Source organism: Bombus flavifrons, chromosome 2, assembly GCF_040668555.2.
Source record: "Bombus flavifrons isolate JBK064 chromosome 2, iyBomFlav1_principal, whole genome shotgun sequence".
In the NCBI taxonomy this organism is placed as follows: Eukaryota; Metazoa; Arthropoda; class Insecta; order Hymenoptera; family Apidae; genus Bombus; species Bombus flavifrons.
The window spans coordinates 16,504,213-16,523,444 of NC_138443.1; the positions used below are offsets into that span (position 1 = coordinate 16,504,213).

Consider the following 19,232-nt stretch of genomic DNA (forward strand, 5'->3'; position numbering starts at 1 on the left):
ACATCTCAAACTGAAGCAAACACGACAGTGGAGACTTCAACACTTAGCAGTTTCAGGAAATGTTGTATTTTCTGACAACAGGAAGCAACTTCCTGAAAATCATTAGCTTGGTCAAACAAGTGGTCAATAGCCGGCACATAAGTTTGACGAGAATGGCTAAAAGTAAATTTGAATATGTGAAAGAATTTGAACGTGATGACAGTTGTTTGCCAAATTGTTGGATTGTGGTTAGAATTGATGGAAGAAATTTTTCAAAATTCTGCGAAGCGCATCAATTTACTAAACCGAATGATGTAGCTGCTTTGCAATTAATGAATCGCGCGGCTATTACGGTTATGGAAGATTTTAAAGAAATCATTCTAGGTTTTGGTCAAAGTGATGAATATTCTTTTGTCTTTCGAAAAGACACTGAACTTTACAAACGAAGAGGTACGTACGTTTTAAAAAGTAATTTATAACATGATAAATTTAAGATGATAAATAATTAATATGGAAACATAAAAAATATATATGTGCATGTATATGTATTGATTTCTATACAATTATTATTGTTTACATGTTACATAATATTTGTATTCCATAATGTTTAATAATACAAATATATTGTTTAAAACATTTTTATAATATTTTAGCTTCAAAATTGATGACAAATGTGAATTCTCTTTTTGCATCATCGTATGTTTATCATTGGCCTCGTTTCTTCCAAGGCAAGGAATTATATTATCCACCATCTTTCGATGCCCGTGTTGTATTATATCCTACAGATAAAAACTTAAGGGATTATTTAGCATGGCGACAGGCTGATGCTCATGTAAACAATTTATATAACACCTGCTTTTGGAATCTTGTATTAAAAGGAAAGCTAACTCCAACTCAGGTAAACTCCTTTATAATACATATATATAAAAAAAATGATAATTATGTACATGTATATGTGTAAATAATTATATATACCTTAGTAATTTTGAATCATATTTCTAAAAAATGTTATTTTTATTTATTTATTTTAATTTTTAGGCAGAAGGAAAACTTAGAGGTACATTGGCATCACATAAGAACGAATTACTTTTTCAAGAATTTGGTATAAATTATAATAATGAGCCACCACTTTTTCGAAAGGGTACTACACTTATAAGGAAATTAATACCTGATGGGACAGGTAGATTAAAACCTGCAGTGGTTCCATTGGTAGATGATATTATTGGAGATCGTTTCTGGAAAGAAAACCCGGAAGTACTCGGGTTAAAAAGTTTAGCAACTTATCAACCTCCAAATTTAGTAAATAATGTTAATTCAAATCCAATCAGAACAACAAAACCACCATCTCCAACCACGAACATGAAACATATTAATAACACTCCACCACCTCCAGTTGCTAATGTGAATTCTATGAAAGAAGAAGTGCATCCAGCAAGAAGCCGAGAATCAGATGGAGAAAGAATGCAGTGTGAAAGTGAACGAATTTGTAGAAGATAAGAAGTGTTTTATATTTTTTTTATAATAAATTTGAAAAACATCCTAACGGAAAATAATGGAAGTTTATTTCCAGTAATATTAAGAATATTTTAATCGCGTTTTATCTGAAGTGGTAGTATTATAAAATATTAATTATTAGTGAAAGAATTACAAAGTACAGAATTGATAATTCTGACTACATTTATGATTCCTTTGTAAATTCTTCACTTGAAAATTAATTTTTATCTTACTACTTTTTTAGAGAAATTATATTTTTATATGATAAATTGCATATTTATGTATATACGTGTACTTTCACATACATATATACACATGTACATATATATGTATATGTTATAAAAGTGTTTTAGAGAAATGAATACGTATACATATATATTTGACAAATATTTTTCGTTAGGATTTCATATTTTAAAACTTATTCACTTTCAGTATCGCATTTTCTAATAGCAAAATATTGTATCAATTAATCTTAAATTATTTATGAAATGAAAGGCTGCTCTAGAGTAAATGTACTAAGATTTTTATGAAAAGTCTTGTTCATAAACACGGAAGTAGTTTACTAAACCATTTTGAATTAATTTCAGGTATAAAATTTTATAATTCTGCATGTGTATGTTTGTAAGTTCTATAATAATCAGTTTGAATATTATCGTATGATGGATTAATTTGAATATTATTACACGATCTATTACATTAAATATTGCTTCGTTATTAGAAGAACATGCAAAATATAAGTATTTTAGAAATAAAGGTATTGTAAGTATGTCGTTAGATATTTATGTTGTTCATCTTTTTCATTGTATGGATATACTGATTTACTTACCTGACTAATTAAATTTTCGACATATAATTGATCATACATATGACATGTATATGTATATTGCAAAATTTCTAACTTTTTTGGGTGAAAATGAAGAAAAATAAAAAGCTTCAGTTTATAAGATCTTATTATTTGAATTGAATGTTTTAAACTTATGTGGAATGCATTATATATTATTTTATATTACAATAGAATCAATAATTACAACATCAGAAAATATCAAACATAATATATACTGCTACAATAAAATACACTATGTACACCTATATAATATAAACTCTTACTAAATAATAATTTTATGTATAATAATTTTCAATATCATCTGTTCAATTTGGCTAGAGACATAGTTATATTTGTTTATCTCAGTTGTTAATGAAATAATTATATTTTTTTTCAATTTACATTTGCTTTTTCTCCATAATATGAAATACTGCAGAATTATTAGTTATTCGTGGTTAAGAAATAAAAATAAGAAGGAAAATTTACTTTTGTCGTATGATATTGTTGTATAGTTAAATATAAATGATCAACAAAACATCAAGAAATTTATTAAAAAATTGGAATGTAATTATCTATTTTAGCACGATGCTTTTGTGCAACACATTCCGCTATCCATACAATATTACGGCATTCTTGTTCCTTTAATTTAAGATAACTGTAGAATACTCCAAAGTGAAATTGTTGAAGGAAAGCATGAACGTTTAAGCGAACCTGTGGTAATAATATTAAAATTAGAAAAATTTAAAGATATTTTGCTACATTAACTTTTGTGACAATATTAAATTTACCTCATGCTCAAAGAATTTATCTTCTAAAGTTTTATCACCAGGATTGTTACCTGCACCTTCAAATAAAGCACTGTATTCCTGAAAAAAGAATTCAAATGTAAAATTAATACATTTATACAAATGTATATTGTATATGAATTCAGAGATATAAATTTCTTAAAAAATATAAGATCTTATTTTTAAAACATATACATACAACAAAGTATTCTGCTACAGCTTTGACCTGTTCATAATCATCAGCCCTTGCTAGTGCGGCTAATCCATCTGGATTTAATTTTCCACAACGTGGATACAATTTTGCTCTATCATCTTTACCCAATTCAGTTCCAAATGAATTTATGGTTATAATAATTGCTCGCCTATCAGCTTCAAACTGTACAAATAATTCGTATTTGATAAATTATGTCATTGGATTACGTTAATTTACATTCATTATACTGGTTGTAATTTTAAATTTGTAAGTTAGAAATGAGATTTATATCCACAAACACATACAGTGTATGGATTGAAGAAAATAAAAAAGAAAAAAATAGATAAGTTGTCATTGATTATATAAAATATTAATTTGAGAAAATTTAATACCGCAAGTATTTCACACATAGTATCTGCAGTTGTCCCACCAATTTCTTTACAAAACTTATAAAATGCTTCCAAATAAGCTTTGTATAATGTATTTCTGATTATTTCTATGTTCATTTCATCCAAATCTTGTTCAGAAATGCAATCCACAAAAAAGGGTGCTAGAATTTCATTGAATATTTAATATAGTAAAAAATAATAAATCAAGATATGATTAAGGAATACAAACTATTTTATGCTTTCAATATATTACATAAAAATTTTAAGACATATTTAAATATATTTCATACCTAAAGGGGTGTCTACCAAAACTGCATTATAAAGTTCAGCAGGTGTAGCTGCTACATGAATAGCTTCCATTTGTTCGAAACTGCCTAGAGGATGGCATTTAGGGATCAACTCTGAAATTGGTCTTTGATGCAAAGTTCCAGTAATTAGTAAAATAATATTATCGATCATATAACTATAAGTAATGAAATCTAAAAATTGCGACAAAGGTTCTACAGAATGGTTGCGCATATGTTGAAATTCCACAACAAGCTTTTCTCTTAATTTATCATCGATCACACTAACAGAAAGTGGTGATGGCTCATTAGCTAAAAAACTGCCATAATCTGTACCAGCCAAATGTAGTTTTAAATCTGTGGAAATAAAAATTAATTAATATCGATAGGTATTAATAATAAATTGAATATCATGTACTTTTTAAGTTTCAGATAATTTTTATTGTTTCTGGAACTGAAATGTAAGAGTTGGGTAAAACTTACCTTCAAGAGTTTCACATTGTACAAGATTAAGATAGTCACTTTGTTGAAGAATTCCACATTTAAAGCCTCGGCAAAGGCCCTCCAAATATCCTCCGTCGATGTTAAACATACAACCCTTCATTTTGGAGGATCGTTTATTACAATTACTCCAATTGAAATACCGATACGTCAAAGTTGAAATCGGACTCGCCCTTTTTCGTGTCGATCATATGACCATCTAGCGAGAAGTTTGTTGCAAGCCATGAAAAAATGGCTATATTTCTGAATGATATCGACTTCGAGTAGCTATCGAATATTTGATCAAACTGATCCATTTAAATTTGATTTTTTCGAATTTTAGTAACTACTTTCTAATAATGCAAAATAATATACAATAGTTTACAACAGGTCAAAGATTATATTAAAATAATCATTAATCTAGTTAAATACAAAAACCTTTCACATTTTTCCTTCATTACACATTTCCTTCATAATACATTATTATGTATTATATCAAATTTAAAAAAATACTTTGATTTAACACTATATACTAAGTTATTTTGTAGTGATCCCACAACAATGTACAAAAAATGACAAATACACACGGGAAAATATATTATAAAACAGTAAATATATTATGGTTTTGAAAGTATGCAAAACTTAATGTACTTAATATATTCAAAAAATTAATTTAAGAAGTAATAAATTGAGTTTAAACTTTTCGATATGAATGTTTAGAGATAGGTGTTTAAAATAATTCTTTAAATAAGTTAAATTTTTAAGGGCAGTAGTATAAAATTCTATCATTTGAAGTATATATACTTACTAAACTTAGTAAACTCATCTATTCATATATTTATATTTGAGTTATCGAAATCATTTATACATACTACCCAGAAATATATTTACATCACGTTGAAACCGAGGTGGTATTACTACTTCTTTGCATTGTATAGTGAATGACGCATACTAGTATGGAAGAATGTTTTGATGTAATACGCTTTTTACCTGTGACGTGTTTTATCAATTTAAGTGTTCTTGATATTTTACTAATTATTAATTGATTTGTGGTAGAATATATTACACGAAATAGTATGTTTGGAAAGAGAGAGAATTCAAAACGACAAACAAAACCCACTGGCAGTCTTGCACAAGTATTATCTTGTAATGTTTTTAACCCTACTTTTCGATTGGTTACATTTTTCTAAACATAATATCTTTTAACAGTATGGAATTTTCGATGTACCAGAAACGTTAGATGATATAGGTAATGACTTTATGAATGACGATGACGATTTAGAAGCTGAATTAATAGCTTTAACATCTGGTGATGACAATGTCGGAAAATCTAGACGTGCTGGTAAGTAAATATTATTACTATTTATTATCTGTACGATCGATAACATATTAAATACAATATTGATATATTTTATCATTCGCATAGCATCTCGTAAACCAGTTCTTAAAGAAAATTTAGATGTAATGGTAACTGAAAGTATGAAAGATATAAATTTTGAAGAAGAGGTATCTGATGGAGAGGATGATCCAGAATTATTGGTATAAATTCTATCATTCGTGTTTTTATTTCTAATAGCTGTTTAGTTATATTAAACTCATTTTTAATATTTTATATTATGTCAGAGTGAACTTAAAATGATTACGAATGAGGGAATTTCTGAGTCTATGACTCCAGAGAAAGAAGAAAGTTTAGTAGCTGAAAACACAGAACAGTCTGAAACACAAAATGATAATGAAAGTATAATTAAACTCTTAAAAGAAAGATTACAACTTTATGAAATTGCTGAAAAAAAAGCAAAACGAGAAAATGAATTAAGTCGAGCAAGAAGGTTTAGCAGAGGTATTAAGACACTTACAGAATTATTGAAAAATGCTGAGGCAGGAAAATCTATTAGCGAAAACGATATACCACCGGAATTACCACCACATGCTACAGCTGAAACAACTGAGAAAGTACTAGTAACTAATAAAACAGAATTTACAGGTATTATTTAATAGAAAGCCATATTTCTTTTTTTGTTATGATTTGCTTTTTATAATCTTGTAATACTATATTTTTTAGAAGAAACTACCACTGCAGCTGAGGCTAATACTTATCCTGCAGAAAATAATACTGTTGAAGAGTCTGCTCCAATAAAAAGTATAGATGAAGAGGCATTAAAATTATTGAAAGATAGACAGCAACAATATAAAATGGCAGCAATAGCATGGAAAAGAGCTAGTAACATGAAAGAGGCTCTCCAATGTTTAAATATAGCCAAACATTTTGATATAGTTATTGCAGCAGTAAATGCAGGAGAAACAGTTGATTTATCAGATATGCCAGCTTCTCCAAATCTGCCTGGATTAGATACTACTACAGTATCAACTGAAAAGTCAGAAAAAACAGAAAGTGAGACACAGGGGAAGTCTTCTGAAGACATTCCCTCAACAGGTAAATTTTGATGGTAATTTAATAATTTACTTTGTGCATATAATATTACGAAAATGATATTAAACATATGAAGTGAATTAAATTTGTTAAAAATAATTATACTTCTAATGTTTGTTTTATTGGAAAAACAGAAGTGAAACCACCAAGTTCAGAAAATTTAGAGGTTGCTTTAAAAGAACGTCTTGAAGCATGTAAAAAGATAAAAGCGACTGCAGAAAGTGAAGGAAACTCGTCTAAAGCTCGTAGATATGGCCGCATTTGCAAACAATTTGAAGATGCTATTAAATTATATGCTCGTGGAAAACTCGTTCCTTTTGATGAATTACCTACTATACCTGGTTTTGAACCCCTTACAGTTCCTTCGCAATCTGTACCTGATCCAGCAACAGATAAAAATGGAAAACAGTCAGATTTAATAATGCCAACCAGTACAGAATCTAAACTACCTGAAAATAAAGTTTCTTCAGATCCAAAAGTTCCTGCCCCTCCTGCAAAAGCAGAAATAGGTAGTTGAGAAAATGTTATGATTTATAAAATGATCTACCATTGTTATAATATCTAATTAATATATATTTTAAATGATAGGGAAGAAGCAAAATCAAAAGACATCACGTGCTGAGAAGCAGTTAGCTTTATTACAACAACGCCAACATGAATTAAAGCAAGCTGCTCTTAACGCAAAAAAAGAAGGAGATATAGAATTAGCCCGTTCTTATCTAAGACAAGCAAAAGGAATGGATCCATTGATCGAAGCTAGTAGAGGAGGCTTACCAGTTGATATGAATTCTATACCATTATCTCCAGCAGCAAAAACTGAGCTTAATGCAGATAGTATAATAGGTTTATTGGATGATAGTTTTACCATAGTCGATACTGAAGATTGTTCAGAGAAAGTAATTGGAACGGATGAAGAAATTTATGAGAATCTTGAGTCACAATTAATGAAACAAATTAAGGTAAACTGATGACACAGATAAAGTAAATTTATAAATCTTTAATCGTAAATTATGCAATTTTATTATAGTGGTGTTTATGCACCAGAGATCATTGTAAAGCATTAGGAGATGTATCTGGATATAATAAATGGGAACGTCTAGCACTGAATTATAAACGAGATTTAGATATGCTAACAGTTCGAAAACGTGATGCACTACCATCGCCACAACATCATTACGAGATAAAAACTCATACTATAGTTCAGTTAGTATAGTAAAGTTTTTCACTACGTTAGTTAATAGAATTATTACATTGTAATTGTAAATATATTGTTTTACAGGAGTTGCACAGATTTAAGCGATAGTGACATAGAAATTTCAATAATTAGGGGAATAAATTATTCGAAAGATGCAGATACTTATGTCATATTTGAATTCCCTTATCCTTCAGATAGTCCTCCATCAGATAGAACGGCTACTGTTAAAGGAACGTGTAACCCAGAATATGAAGCAGTATTTCCATTAACTGGAATAGATCGTTTATCAAGACCGTGTCAACGAACATTCAAAAGACATGCATTAAAATGTCAAGTTTGGGCTAAAGGGTAATTAAAAAAAACGACGTAATCAAATTATGATTTATTCGTATTTTGACAATATTATAGTTTTATAACGTGTATATATTTTTAAATAATTTATAATAAGTTTCTTTCCGATAACTTATACTATTTTTCCAATTTGACACATTGGTAAAATAATATAATGTCATCTATTATTTGTAAATAATATTTTTAAGGATAAAATATAATTATATATTAAATATAATAATATTGAAGATAGTAAATAGATTAGTACGTTGCTTGCAGATGCTCGCTGAATTCCATCCTGTGTTGCATTAACTCAAGGTATGAAAATTTCGTACTTTTGTAAAGCATTCAGCTTCTAAATTATGAACCGGAGATAATGTGCTGCTGCTTTATTTGTTTTTTTTTTCCTCTTATTCTTCTCTTTTTTTCAAAAGCGCATTTATTATAAGACTGAGGCATCATTAAGTAAATATTTCGAAATAAGAGGAATGAAAGTCGATTACAGAAAAAAATGTTTGGCTGTAAATAATTATTGTTGTAAATTGATATACTTGATTTCTATGATGCTCATATTGCACGAGCAGGCTGTAACAACGTAAACTTGTATTTACAGATTTTAGATTTAAATTGTACGAGTCCCAAATATTCAAACGTCCTTTTGCTACTGTATGTAATTTGTATTTTTTATTTTGCAGAGGATTTTTTAGAAGCGATAGTCTCTTAGGTACAGTAACAGTGAAATTACAACCCTTGGAGACTCAATGTGTACTTCATGACTCGTTTCCGGTAAATAATAAAGACTATTTGTTAAATATTATTTTCTAATTAAATACGTAATTCTTATATTAAAGAAATACTATATTATCGTAGTTAATGGATGGAAGGAAGCCAACAGGTGGGAAACTCGAGTTAAAAATACGTTTGAGAAATCCGATTGTTACAAAACAGATAGAAAAGATTACAGACAAGTGGCTAGTTATTGATTATTGATTAATATCCTAGAATTGCGATTGTAAATTTATTTTGTCAGCGATCGCACCATCGAGGCTTTGGAAATGTAACATGCTGATCAAGATGTGATAGAAATATGTATTTTGTTTTATTAACAGCTTTAATCAAGTTGATATGTATATCAACAACAAAAAAAATAACTTGTATAATATGACATAAGCATTCAGCCGACATAGAAATATAATAAATAATAAATATGTAAAGAAGCATAATTTAATATGTAAATATTGAAGCACAGTATGCAAAAATTTGTAAACATCATGTATGTATGTGTGGCTGATAATTATTTTTTTAATCTTAATATATAGAAATAAATGGTATATTCCTCTGCTTTGTTTTTTTATATTAAATTATGATTAGTTATAGATCCTAGCCAATAACTTGAATTATCATTATGAGCAATTTTATAAATATAATTTTGTAATCATTTATTGCTTAAATAAAGAAATTGAAAATTATATCCTAAACATATAAATTACCTCTTAAGATAAGTATAAGATTATTAATAAATATAAAGGCTTACTAACTATATCGTTGAGTTACTAATTTGAAATTAATTTGGGATTCAAATGTTATAGAGTATTTAAAAAGGGACGTGTTTAAATAATTGAGCCCTAAATATAACTGAACTTAATTAGCATGCACGTAAGGGACTATCGGTTGTACATATCGAACAATTTAAACGCGGAGAAGGAACGATTGCGAACTGAAGCTGAATCCACATTTCCAGAGAACAATACAGCAGGTGAACCCCACTAACAAACTATTGTCTGATAATCGTTCAACTCTGTCTCCTCCCAGTTCGTCATTCTACTGTTTCATTCTCATCTACGTGATTCTAATCACCACAAATCCTTGTAATTTATATAATACTTACGAGATATTTATTCGTCATAATATACAAACAAATAATCGATTTAATAAAATAAACATAAGGCATAAGCTTTAACATAAAAATCATCGTATTTCATAAATAAAGTTATCTTAACATATTTTTGAATGTTATATATATGTATATAAAGTAATTTGAATATTTTTATCGTGATTTGATCTTAAATTAATAGTAAATATATCGATTTTAACGCAGTTATTGACAAATGACGTATATTCGATTGCAAAATATAATTAAGACAAAATATATGACGAATTCGTAAACTTGCAACGAAATAGAAATTACGATATACAATAAAAAAGCACAAAAAATAAAAAGAAAATTTATCATTTCCTTATAATAATTATAGGAGATTTACGATCAGCTTAGAGATTCTTTTTGCAAGAGCTTCTATTCATTAAGTATTGTATTTCTTTCCACAATACGATTTAAATCAAATACATATTTCACACTCGACTAGAATTTCTCGGAAAACTGAATAAAAAAAATCAGTTCTTCGAAACGATCTTTATAACTCATCGGCCTTTTGTGATCCACATACGAAAGGGTCAGAGTGCGGTATAAAAGGATGCTCGAAAAGATTGGTACACAAAAGCGATTGACACCCACCGTGTCGAACACTAGTGTGTCTAGTGATTCCCGAAACACTGTTCGACCATGTCGTCGTTCGATTTCCATCGGTTAGGCACAAAAGTCTTTCCAGCGGTGCGCGTATCGATCTCTCACTATTGGAAAACAATGGGATTTATTTGCCAATTAGACAATTAGGTCGGCTGAAAGGGCGCAGAGCAACCGAAACTTCGGCGTACCGCGAATCTGGATTACACGGTTCAGTGCAGAGTGTTTGGCGAGTATATACATACCGCGGTTAATGTTGACCTTTCGGCCTCAGCCAGCGGGATTCTGCGTGCAAATTAACGATGTTTGTTCTCAACCCTTTGGCCTGCCTTGATTCACCAATCTCATTGGCTAGCCCTATCTGATCGTTAGCTACGTTAGTTCTTTGTGCGCGATTTAATTCTAACCTTTGAACGTTCACAAAATGTTGAAAAATCGATAGATTATAATACATTTTATTACTGCATTCTGGCTCTTTTTGTGTATACAGAAGTTTGAAGTATTTGTGCTGGAGGTTAGGTTAGTGATCTATATACATTATACATATATTGACTATTGAGAATTATATATCGTTTTATATAATATAAGATAGAAAAAATATATATGTTATGTAACTGGTAGAATAATAAAATGTTGTTTTCATATATCATTTCTAATATCAATAGAGAAAATAGTTACGAGTGCATAACAATATTAAAATCTTTTGATTGCCACAAAATATAACAGGTTGAGAATTATATCGATTTAAATGGAACTTTTAAAAATATTAAATTTGTAAATTTTATAATCTGTAAACGAATTATTCGTAATTTGATACTTAATCGAATTACAATTTTATTCTCAGTCGCAATATATTTTCTTAATTCTAAGAAATACGTGTTTTTTACAATAATAAAAATAACATATTTCATTTTGTGTATAACAGAGATGGACTGACTTACACCATTATGATTTATAGTTTACCATTTATAGTTTATTACCATTATTATCATTACCACATATCATTACTTTTATATATTATTACTATTGCTATTATCGTTACTATATTACAAATTTTATTAATTTTAATTTATGCTAATTCTTTGATCATTTTATCATTATCAATAACTATTATTATCGTTATTTCTAAACGCAAAATCACTTGCGTCCGTATACAAATGAATAACTGTTAGAGTAGACAGTGGTTTTAGTTAGATCACGAAGACCAGCCACGCCTCCGTGTTCGCTTCGCGCTACACGTGCTCGTCGTCGACGACTCCTTCTTTTTTGAAATCGTTTCTCGTAGATAGAGTCCGGTTACACGGTTTCTGCTTATTCGGCAGATGACCGGACGTGACGTCACTGGAACCATGCGAGTGTTGATTGCAGATGCTAGATGCGACTTGACACCCGGTTTCTTTTGCCTTCCTTCTCCTCGCGAATCCACCTCGCGGGGTACACCGCGGCTTCGCGTTACGTGATGCCTCGGTTTGGTCGTCTTTCGTGTCAAAATCTACGACGCATAACTTTATATCTATAGGTATACTACTGGCACTGGACTAGCCAGAATATCCTTGTTGCCAACTGAATTTCGAAGAAAATTATTTTATTGGTCTTAGCGACTGAAAATGTTACATGTTACGATATAAGTGGAAAATTTTTATGTTAATACTCGTTGTTCTTTACTAATTTAACATTTGTTTGACTAGATCCAACAAATAACATTCGAAGATCTATTATTCGATAAATCTATTCACGGAAAGTTTCGTGTATGTATTAGGTATAAGTGGAAAATTCGAAATTAAAGTTCTTTCTGTTAATTTGAAAGTTTTTCAATTAAATTGAAGAAATTTGAATATTTGTTATTGCATGTTTTGTCTAAGTTCTTTCTTTAAGTATATACGATCTATTACCTCTTTTAATAATCGCTTACATATATCAATATCGTTATTAAAATATATTTAGCATCCGTTGATATACGGCACAATAGCAACTGGTATAATAATTTATAAAGAATAGTGAAATTTAAAGCTGAAACATCGATGCTCTTATCTGATATGAAAAAGTGTAGCGAATAATCAAGGAAATATCATTAGGTATATATTTTCTACAAACGATAAGCGTAAGTTAAGGTACAGAAATACATTTTCCAGTAGAAGATGCCTAGATTTTCATTTCAGAGTTATCTTTTTGCAATTTCGTAATTTGCTTTCGTTTTAACGTGACAAACAATAGAAGAAAGGTAATTTTCGTTCGATCCTTTATTCTCGAACGATCGAAATATTGCAAATCCATGCATTTCTCATACGAACTTTGTTCATTTCTATTATATAATATTTTCTTTTACTCGTGGTGCGTCAGAGATTATGGTATGTAATTCATAGTTTTATCACACATGTATGTACTTATTTTATTGTATTATCACATGTTATCATATATTTTAGGAAAATTATTCATGATTATTAATTTCGCTATAAATTTCATCAACATCCATCTGTTTTAATACATCTATTTTGCATATACCTATACTTACATTTTATATACAGGGTGGTTGGTAACTGGTGGTACAAGCGGCAAGGGGGTGATTCTACGTGAAAAAAGAAGTCGAAAATATAGAATAAAAATTTAAAAATTTAAAAATTTAAAAAAATAACGTCAATCGAGACAACGGTCTACAGTGAGATCCGTTATAACGAGACGTGATAAAGTGCACGCGTACCGAGCGAAAATTCAAAGTCGATTTTCTCGAAAACAAAGCCTCAAACGAAAAATGTTTATTCTATATTTTCGACTTCTTTTTTCGCGTAGAATCACCCCCTTTCCGCTTGTACCACCAGTTACCAACCACCCTGTATATTATATAAGTGTATTACTAGACTGCGGATGTGTATGCAAATTCACATTTTCACGGACAATGTTAAACAAATGAGATTTAAACGGATTTATTTGCATAAAATACTACAACGAATATTATACTTTGAATAATTTATATATATTTCTGCACGTTACGTGCATTCTACGTAGTTGTGCATCTTTAAATTCCTGGTTATCGCTAATATAATTTACCTCTATCGAAAGATTGAACAAAACAAAGAGCTACTTACTTGTTGTCGACACGTGTTGCTAACTAGTTCGATTTTAATAAAAACTAAAAAGAGATGTTCTCCTGCAAAAGATTGTATGAAAATTCTGAAATCGTTCCATACCAGACCAAACAAAGTTGCATTTAATATTTTTGATTGTAAAAATACCACATGTGCAGATTGATTAGCCACATTTTCGCAATCTTTCCACGCGATGAAGTTCTTTGGCTATCAAGTTCAAAAAAAACGAGGGCTGTTATCGCCATGTATATGTATGTGTACCACGCGGGGCGTAGACCATCACGGGTGGCGAAGAACGAAGGTCGCCGATTTGAAGTCAAGGCGACGAAGATCTCGCCGCCCGACACGAACCGAGCGATGCAACGCGATCATTGTAATCACATTATTGGCCTCATTTATTTCCCTATACCGATGATAAATGCAATATATTTGCAATTATAGCATATCGCGAGTATGTATGTCTATGAGATGAAATCATTCATCGTCGCAGCAGTCGCGGTCGTCGAGTGATTACGCGGACGAGTGGACGAGAGCCGCGCCGCAGAGGTTGAACATTATTGACGTTCTAACATTCTTTTAACTATTTTGAACTGTTTTTAACCAAAGGAACGGTTGAGTCGCGACTGGTTGGTTCCTTCGTGATTTTTGATCCTCGCGATGAGTACGATACGACGCGATAGAAACAACGTTTGATCTTGAATTTTCAATCCGATGCTGTGGTAAATATTTTACAATTAATTTTTCTGTCTTTCTTTGTCCTCCTCTTTCTTGTTCTCTCTCTCTTTCTTTTTCTCTTGTAGGTATAATTCGTACGTACAGCGATATAAAATATAAATACTTTCTTTTCGTAACTCGATAGGATTAGAATAAAATTATGGGATCGTTCAACGAAAATGAGCAATGAGTTCTATTAACGATGAAGTTGAAGGGAATACGGTAAGAGTCAACAAATTAGGAAGAGTCGATGGAGTGAATCATTGGAGAGAATCGGACGAATCAATGTTTACTTATCTCGAAAGAATCGCGAGCAGATAAAGGGCGTATAAAAAGTGCCAGCAATAGGGGAGATATTGGCTATTAAATTTAATAGCCAGGGAAGAGAAACGATGGTTTTTCTGTTCTCTTCTTCGTCCACTTCCATCCTTAGCTTTGCTAAAACAATAAAAAATTGCCATTAATAACGGCGTGGTGACAAATATGACGGAACTTCCGACGTGGTCCGGAAGTCGCTAAATGTGCCAGCGGTTAGTCTCATTCCCCTTCGCGAACTTCGTTGCCCGCTTCTTCGTTTCAACCGGCTGGACTTCGATAAACGTATTTTATATCAGTCCTTGTAAACTATTTAACGAAAGATCGAAGTCTAAAATATCTCGCGAGTCTTCTCTTCATTCGAAGACAAACTTGCAATAATTCTAAAAGGGATGAATCTCGCTTTCAAAGACTACCTAATCTGAACCATGACTTACTACTAGTACCAGTATTAGTTAATATATATAGACAGTAAATATATTATATTTGCTAATTTGTTGTAATGAATCATCTTCTCTAGAATATGTAATTATAGTCTGTATTCTTATTAATAGCTGCGTAAAATAAAATTTCGAATAGTAATAGTAATAGTAATAGTAATGACAACATCCACAGTCACTTGTCAACCCAATATTAATCTACTCTACTCCTCTGTTAATTGTTCTATGTTAGAATTATGGTTATTACATGTAAATATCGTACAAGCTTAACTTATGGAGGTGGCGTAAACATCTCGTTCGACCATAGGACGATATACTAATTCCTACGACTGCAAACAATTTTTACAAAATGTTTGTTTTCGTCAAATTTTACAGAGATAGAATATAAAATTTGCAAACACCCTCATTTAGGTTCATCGCTATGGCAAATCGTCCCTTAGGTATTAAGCATTTGAGAGCTAGTTTGTCAAACAGGTACTCGATCCATGCTAAAATATCGTACGATCAAGTACAATACAGTCATTTATATAAACATTTAATATATTTTTTTCATCTTTGAATGTCCTGCCGAATAATAAATTTCTAAATAAATAGTCACGTCTCGTCCATTTACTAAACAACTAGATATGTTTAAAGACAGCTGCATATCAGTGTCTAGGAATCCATATGCAAATAAAGCTTGTCTATAAATAGTTGCATGGTAGAAATATTCTATAGATTCGTTGCGATACCCTTTTCTCTTGTCGAAGAGCGACTTATCGCTCGCGGAACAGAACATTATGTTTTTAATCACGGCGACACAAATACCGCGATTCGATTGTTCCCCAGGCCGATACACAGCGATGATCCGAGAATAATTGAGGCACGAACGGCAAACAGATCTGTATCCTAACTACTGGAGGCGGGGGGTACCGCTGCCTTTTCTCCCTTTTCTCCACCTTTTACCAACCCTACACTCTATGACCGTGGCACGATCTTTACTTTATTGTCATCTGTCATCGCGCCGCGAACAAATGAGCGTCTCAACAGCCGGCAGACAAATGACTCCAAGGATTATCCGGCGAACGTTCTTCGTCCTTTTCTCTCTTCGTTTCTCTTCCCATCTTCCTTCCTCCTTCGCCCTTCCCAATTCCAATTCCTTCTCTCTTTTTCATTGTGATTCTCTCTTTTCTATTGTCACTACTATTCCTTTCTTTTTCTCCGTACCAGTGTTTCCCAACCATTTTTGAGTCACGACCCTCTTTTCTAATAGCCAGATATCTATGTAACCCAGTGATTGTCCTTCCTTTCTATAGTGGGTTTTGCAGGGTTACAGCGACTACGTATTCTCTTGGACCATCTTACAAAATCGAACCACAGCAAGTAACATTAGCGAAATTTTTCAAGTCGCGAGTTGCCAGTTACCGGTACGAATAAATTCTCTTCTCTAACGCTAACAAATTTGATGACAAAAGATCTTACGAATTACCGGTCGTTCGATCGTTCTACGCGACGCAACATCGAGAAGTTGTAAAAGAGAGGTTTGCAACTTACAATTTTCCATTCGTCGTTTTAGCGATACATACGTATGGACGAAAAAAACATTTTTAAGCAGGCAAAGAAAAGGTCTCGATTAAGAACTAGTCATGAGCAGTATCCCCAGCAAAATATTCGATCGACGACTAAGTGATTGCGGATTTTGTCATCAGGTGGTATCGACAAAATCTGCAATCACTTAGTTGCCAACACGATAGATTCTCCTCGCTGTACTCTCTGCGAAAACCACGTAATTACGCGTATGAATGAACGTAGAAAAATCGAACAGCGGAGACGAAGACGCTAATATCCAACGACATAAAAAATACAGTGAAACTCGTCAAAAATACCGACGTATATTACAAGATTTAACTTTAACAACACCATTTTTGTCGTTAATAACCGACAGATCGATGTGAATGAAAAAAACAAGAATATATTAACAAGTCGACTGTCGTAATAATCGCGAATATCTGGTTGCTTCTAGCCCCAACTGTTTTATTCTCAAATAACATAGCAACAAGGTTGTTTAACCATCGTTGAAACGAACTTTTCATTGTCTTTTGTCGAGCTGTGCCACTTGATTTACGCGACCCACGTAGCTGAAGCTTCTCACAGCGGCCAACGTGTAAAAATAGATAATTCAAAGGATAACTTTAATTTAACGTTTAAACTGCGTTCAAAATCTTTAACTGAAAGTAAGCGAAAGTAACTTTTTGAGTGTCACTGGTTGGGAACCCGAATTTTATACGTACCTTTCCCGATTCCTCCTTTCCACCCTTCATTTCGTTTCTTTCTCTCATCCTTTTATGCCATACTCTCTTCGTTCTTGTCATTGATCGTCCGTTTCTCTCGCTTCTTTCCTTACGAATGAATCGGAGAATATCCTCGAATATCAACCGATTAGTTTGTTTCGCGATGGCCGAAATATCCTACGAGTCAGTGAGTGATTCTTGGATCCTTGAGGCGGTCGTATCAGCGTGGACCGCAGACTGTAGGTCCTAGACGATCGTAGATGAACGTAGATTTCGTCATTGCGGGTTCTCTGCTACGATTGTCTGTTGGAATTTCACTGGTTGATCGTGGTGATCGAAGTCGACGGCGGATAATTAAGAGTTCGATTAACTCGATTAACGCGGCGATCGGTTTAGTAATTGAATCGTGATTGAACGTTGGGAAATTCTTCGCGTTATTCTTATTCGTTGCTTCTTCGTCTTATTAGTTGTAAAATCGTCGTCGAATAAAGTTGTAAGAATATAAATGTTGGCTGTGTTTTTATCCTGTTCGTTAGCGATATTCTTTGGCAGAAAGAAATGTTTATAGAAATAGCTTTCGAATCTAACTGGTTACAGATTCATTTTCAATTTTACTTTGGTTAAAATGTATTTTATATGTAAGATAAAATTACATTGATATCGAAAATTCAATTGGGTTTACATTTTATTAACGAGATACAGAAAAGTATATTTAATTCCGATTGCTACATCAAATTTGGAAATCGAGCGTTTATGTTTTATTGGTAAATAAGATCGACGCGAAGTAATATGTATATTCAAATTTGTTTTCTGAATGCCACTTGGTAGATTATATACATCGCATAGCTATATTTTGTCATGTAACAGAACGCGGGAAAATATATTCAAACCTGGTGTCCGATCAAAATGTGCCGTTTTCACTGTAAGATTAGTTGTACGGAATACCACTGTTCCATTTGTGGCATAATATTCTTTCAGCCAGTATCGTAGTATTCGAAATAAATTTCTGAAAATTTCGTAGTTTCTTTCGAAAAACAGTTGGATAAGCAAATTTGATAACAAATTTGCTTCTTACTTTCGACGTTTATTTGTATTACACACTGCAAATACAAACAACGACGAGAAATAAAACTGAAAATATCGCGATATATGTATACGTGTCGGATATAATTAAATTCTTTCTTTTCCTTGGATAATTATTTACCAAAAAATACCGATATTCTTTTCAATGGACAATACAATCAGCTTTCACTTTCGTTAATTGTAAGATAAACTACATGCCAGTCAAAAGTCACGTCATTTTTATTTCTCCGTGCTATTATCATATCTAACGAAAGTGACTTACCAAGCACGATCAAATTAATGACTGATCTTGCAAGGCCATTATTTAATATTAGATTCGATAACAGCGTACTACTGTATCTTCGTCATTATAGTCTACACGTATCGTGTACACAGTGTTCACTCGAACATTTTAAATATCTCCGTGAACAATTTCGAGAAGGA

At 31.6% G+C, this 19,232-nt stretch overlaps 3 protein-coding genes across 5 annotated transcripts; 2 read left to right on the forward strand and 1 right to left on the reverse strand.

Annotated features, from left to right (window-relative positions):
• The first annotated feature begins 59 nt into the window (after positions 1-59).
• THG (tRNA-histidine guanylyltransferase) lies at positions 60-3,162 on the forward strand. Its single transcript, XM_069131900.1, has 3 exons — positions 60-429; positions 633-877; positions 1,018-3,162. Exons 1-3 carry the CDS (start codon positions 60-62, stop codon positions 1,474-1,476), a joined length of 1,074 nt encoding a protein of 357 aa, XP_068988001.1. The 3' UTR covers positions 1,477-3,162.
• VhaAC39-1 (V-type proton ATPase subunit VhaAC39-1) lies at positions 2,820-4,647 on the reverse strand. Its single transcript, XM_069131901.1, has 6 exons — positions 4,431-4,647; positions 3,954-4,304; positions 3,667-3,824; positions 3,281-3,457; positions 3,085-3,162; positions 2,820-3,007 (listed from the first exon to the last, which is right to left on the reverse strand). The coding sequence occupies exons 1-6, from the start codon at positions 4,549-4,551 to the stop codon at positions 2,846-2,848; spliced, it is 1,047 nt and encodes a 348-aa protein (XP_068988002.1). The 5' UTR covers positions 4,552-4,647; the 3' UTR covers positions 2,820-2,845.
• A 705-nt stretch (positions 4,648-5,352) lies between these two features.
• l(2)gd1 (lethal (2) giant discs 1) lies at positions 5,353-9,534 on the forward strand. 3 transcript variants are annotated; one of them, XM_069131896.1, is made up of 12 exons: positions 5,353-5,563; positions 5,637-5,769; positions 5,854-5,966; positions 6,051-6,411; positions 6,493-6,861; positions 6,993-7,367; positions 7,447-7,817; positions 7,886-8,061; positions 8,138-8,401; positions 8,663-8,701; positions 9,079-9,169; positions 9,254-9,534. In XM_069131896.1, exons 1-12 carry the CDS (start codon positions 5,504-5,506, stop codon positions 9,371-9,373), a joined length of 2,472 nt encoding a protein of 823 aa, XP_068987997.1. In that variant the 5' UTR covers positions 5,353-5,503; the 3' UTR covers positions 9,374-9,534. The 3 variants fall into 3 exon arrangements, with proteins under 3 accessions (XP_068987997.1, XP_068987996.1, XP_068987998.1); XM_069131895.1 differs by having other exon boundaries at positions 5,354-5,563; positions 6,490-6,861; XM_069131897.1 differs by lacking the exon at positions 8,663-8,701 and having other exon boundaries at positions 5,355-5,563; positions 6,490-6,861.
• The last annotated feature ends 9,698 nt before the right edge of the window (positions 9,535-19,232 follow it).

Coding starts and splice junctions, on each gene's coding strand:
- VhaAC39-1 (XM_069131901.1), bottom strand. CDS start 4,551: ATGAAGGGTTGTATGTTTAACATCGACGGAGGATATTTGGAGGGCCTT. Junction 3,458..3,666: donor CTATGTGTGAAATACTTGCG/GTATTAAATTTT, acceptor TTATTTGTACAG/TTTGAAGCTGATAGGCGAGC. Junction 3,008..3,084: donor ATAAATTCTTTGAGCATGAG/GTAAATTTAATA, acceptor TTATTACCACAG/GTTCGCTTAAACGTTCATGC.
- THG (XM_069131900.1), top strand. CDS start 60: ATGTTGTATTTTCTGACAACAGGAAGCAACTTCCTGAAAATCATTAGC. Junction 430..632: donor TGAACTTTACAAACGAAGAG/GTACGTACGTTT, acceptor ATAATATTTTAG/CTTCAAAATTGATGACAAAT. Junction 878..1,017: donor GAAAGCTAACTCCAACTCAG/GTAAACTCCTTT, acceptor TTTAATTTTTAG/GCAGAAGGAAAACTTAGAGG.